The sequence below is a fragment of the Octodon degus genome, unplaced genomic scaffold, assembly GCF_000260255.1.
Source record: "Octodon degus isolate 3935 unplaced genomic scaffold, OctDeg1.0 scaffold00054, whole genome shotgun sequence".
Taxonomy (NCBI): Eukaryota; Metazoa; Chordata; class Mammalia; order Rodentia; family Octodontidae; genus Octodon; species Octodon degus.
In genome coordinates, this window is record NW_004524630.1 from 12,793,786 (window position 1) to 12,797,513 (window position 3,728).

Below are 3,728 nucleotides of genomic sequence, written 5' to 3' on the forward strand. Positions count from 1 at the left end.
GGTCTGCAAACTTAGGTTGTTAACCCTCCAGAAGAGAAGCTTATTGTTATTAGCATACAACCTAGGCTGTTAAGCTTAACCTCACTAGCTGTCTGAATATCAAACATCTTAGGCATAACATGGAACAAGTATTTTTCATCAAGTATTGATATGTTGAACTTTAAGTCCCTATAGAATATGATGAAAAAACATTTAAAAAATTAAGCTATATTTTAAAAATGCACATAAAGAATTATATAATTCTTATGTTTACACATAAGTCCAGAAATCTAACCATATACAACCTTGTAGCAGGAAATAGATTTTTAAAGTCTAACTCAAAATCTAGTTTTCAAAGATTTGTGGGGTTTTTTGTTTGTTTTTTGTGGAACTGGGCATTGAACTCAGGCCCTTGCGCTTGCCAGGGAAGCTCTTATTCTACTGAGCTATCCTCCCCGGCCCCTGTCTGTTTTTGAGAGTCTTGATATGTAGTCCATGCTGGCCTTAAACTCACAAGCCAGCCTCCTGAGTATTAGGATTATAGGCATGCACCATGATACCATTATGCCTATTTTTGTTGTTTTATTTTAACTGAATTTTTCAAGGACTGTTACTTTGTTCTTTTTATCTTTATTCTTTACTACATAGTTCAGTCTGGCCTTGAACTCCCTTTGAGGCAGTCCTCTTGCTTCAGCCTCTGAGTGCTGGGATAACAGGCATGTGCTGCCATGCCTGGTGATGTTCTCGCTTTAAATGTATCCTAACTCCTCTTGGGCTGAGGATATATAGATCGGTGGTGGAACCAGTGCTTAGCATCTGCCAGCGCCCAGAACCAGAACAACCCCCCCACCCCAAGCAAACAAAAACCAAGCTCAGTTATCATGTCCTGTGTCTATAATCCTAGTCCTTTGAGAGACTGAGGCTGGAGGATTATGAGTCTGAGCCCAGGACAATTTAGTGAGACCCTGTTTTAAAATAAAAATGTATGAAAGGGCTGGACATGTAGCTGAATGTGAAGTGCCTGGATTCAATCCTCAGTATTGGAAAACAAAAACAAAAACAACGAAACAACACTGGTATTGGGCCAGGAGATAGAGCTCAGCAGCATAACTGCCTCCCTGGCAAGTGCAAAGTTCTGTGTTCAATCCCTGGTACTGCAAAAACACCCACAAAAACTAAGAAACAAAAAATCCTGTACTTTATCTTAAATTTTCTAAGGTGAAATCTACTTAAATATTGCTGCTTTTTTTCCCTGTCTACTAGATTTTCAAAAGATTCTTCAGTTAGTAAAACCATTTCTTGGGCTGGAGAGATGGCTCAGTGGTCTAAAGCACCTACTTAGAACAGGCTTAGCAGAGCACAGGGACCGTGGTTCAATCCCCCAGCACCACATGCCAGCCAGCCCCGCCCCCTGGTGGGCTGGGCTGGGCTGGCCACACACACACACACACACACACACACACACACACACACAATAAATGCTAAAAATAAATAAACAGCAGAATATATTTAAAAAAAATAAATAAAACCATTTCTTTTTCTTTTTTTGTATTTAGTACAGGGTCTACAAGGTCTATAGGGTCTCAGTACATAGTTTTCAACCTCCCAAGGGTTGGGATTACAGGTGTATGCAACCACACCTAGTCTCAATCTCCAGCTCAGTGCGTGCCTGGGGGCAGGGCCTTGTGCTGGGGTTTGAACCTCAGCTGCTGCACTCTGCCTAAGCAGGTGCTTTAGTCCGCTGAGCTATCTTGGAAAACCATTTCCTGAGTGTAGAAGAAAAATCTTTTGATAGCTAAAGCTTGTTATGTTATGCTGAGGTTTTTCTCACCCTCCCAGATACTCTTAAAATATTTTCTGAGATTTTTTTTAATGTATTATTTTTCTCTCTCAATCATCTCTCTCAATCGTCCACTCATCCGTCTATCCATCTATCCATTCTTCTATCTCTCTATGCTTATATATATCTATATATATATAATCTATATATCTTTGTAGTTGGATAGTCAGCGAAGCATCATAATATCAGTACAGGTAGAATTGATTCACCTAAATGTGAATATTACATATGGATGAGTAGACAAAATTAGAATGCTTTTCTAACTAGAATTAGAAAATCTGATTTACTAAATTTTATGGTTGCATAACTTAAGGCACCTAAAAAAATGCTTTGGGTACTAATGAGAACTTTTTATATTTTAGTGTAGCTTTTTTTGCCATATATATATATATTTTTTTTTTTTTAAGGCAGAACGGTTCTTTTTTTATTTTTTTTGCTTTGAATGTCTTCAGGGCAGGTTTGGCTGGCTAGAGTTGTGGGGATGAACCACAGCAAACTGAGCCTGGCTGCTTTGTTGAAGCAGCCACTTAAAGAGCTGAGCTAAGGGGCAGCCTCAGTGATGAAAATATTAACGGTGTTATTTTCTCTTTACCTTTGGCTTTTTTTTTTTTTACAAGGTTGGACTAAGCAGTAATGAAGTCTTTTTTTTTTTTTTTTTTTTTGGTGGAACCAGGGATTGAACTCAGGTCCTTTCGCTTGCCAGGCAAGTGCTTATTCCACTGAGCTATCTCCCCAGCCCCAATAATGAAGTCTTTGAATTTCATTAGAGAAATGAACACTTTTATTATGTTAGATTGATTCATTTCTTTTCAACCATAATAGTTCCTATTTCTGGTTTCTGTATTTTAATACTAGGCAATGACTAGGGTGAGACTGGACTTCTTGGATCAACTGGCAAAATTCTGGGAACTTCAAGGATCTACTTTGAAGATCCCCGTGGTGGAGAGAAAAATCCTGGATCTGTACGCTTTGAGCAAGGTGAGGCTTATGCTTGGTTTAGAAATTGAACAGAAGGTGAAGTGCAGGCTTAGCGAGGCTGAGGCACTGGGCTGGATTCCTGTTTCAGCACCCCCACCCCCCAAAGAAATTGAGCAGAAGTCCATGAATATGTGACGTTAAGGATTTCAAATAAACTTCGTAGGAGACATTGTTTCCAATGTATAATTTGTTTGGCAATAAAATACACATACAAGGATGGAAATGCCCTTAAAAGGCCTTTTATAATTTATGCACTTAACATTTAATGCTTCAGATTAGTTGGCTGTGTGATACAATATGCAGAAGAAACATCTATTTCCTAATTGCTGTATGCTGAGTGTATAATAGCCTATGTTGACTTTGTCATCTTTTCTCTACTACTTAATTGAAAATTCTTGGCATATGAAAGAGCATTCTCATGTGCTATATATCAGTTTTATTTTTATTTTTATTTTATTTTGGTGGAACCAGGGATTGATCTCAGGCCCTTGTGCTTGCCAGGGAAGCACTTATTCCACTGAGCCGTCTCCCCGGCCCCTATATCAGTTTTATTGATAACACCAGTTTAATTAACGTTTAGGTACAGTTATATAAATACAAGTTTTATTTTTGTTTTGTTGGTATCAGGGATCGAACTCAGGACTTGCACTTGTCAGGCAGGTGCTTATGCCACTGAGCCATCTGCCCAGCAATACCAGTTTTATTAATGATAACAGTTTAGTTAACATTTAAGCACAGTGATGTAAATGGCTAAGGCAGTATTATCCAATAGGATGAACAATAGCTCAGAATCTTAAAGGTTAAATTCACTTAGACTTTTTAGACTTACTTTTGCCTAAATATATGTTAATTTTGTAGCATTGCATTCCCTGATGTGAACAAAATTGACCTTCAACAGAGCTAAGAATTTCTCTGAAAATGTATTTTTAAT

At 38.1% G+C, this 3,728-nt stretch overlaps 1 protein-coding gene across 4 annotated transcripts in view; it reads left to right on the forward strand.

Annotated features, from left to right (window-relative positions):
* The window catches only part of Kdm5a (lysine demethylase 5A), a 125,706-nt gene that overhangs the window by 11,283 nt on the left and 110,695 nt on the right, over positions 1-3,728 (forward strand). For all 4 annotated transcript variants that reach the window (XM_023717719.1, XM_023717720.1, XM_004633393.2 and 1 more), the window contains exon 3: positions 2,675-2,797. In XM_023717719.1, coding sequence (XP_023573487.1) covers positions 2,675-2,797 — 123 coding nt within the window. The remainder of the gene's footprint in view (positions 1-2,674; positions 2,798-3,728) is intronic.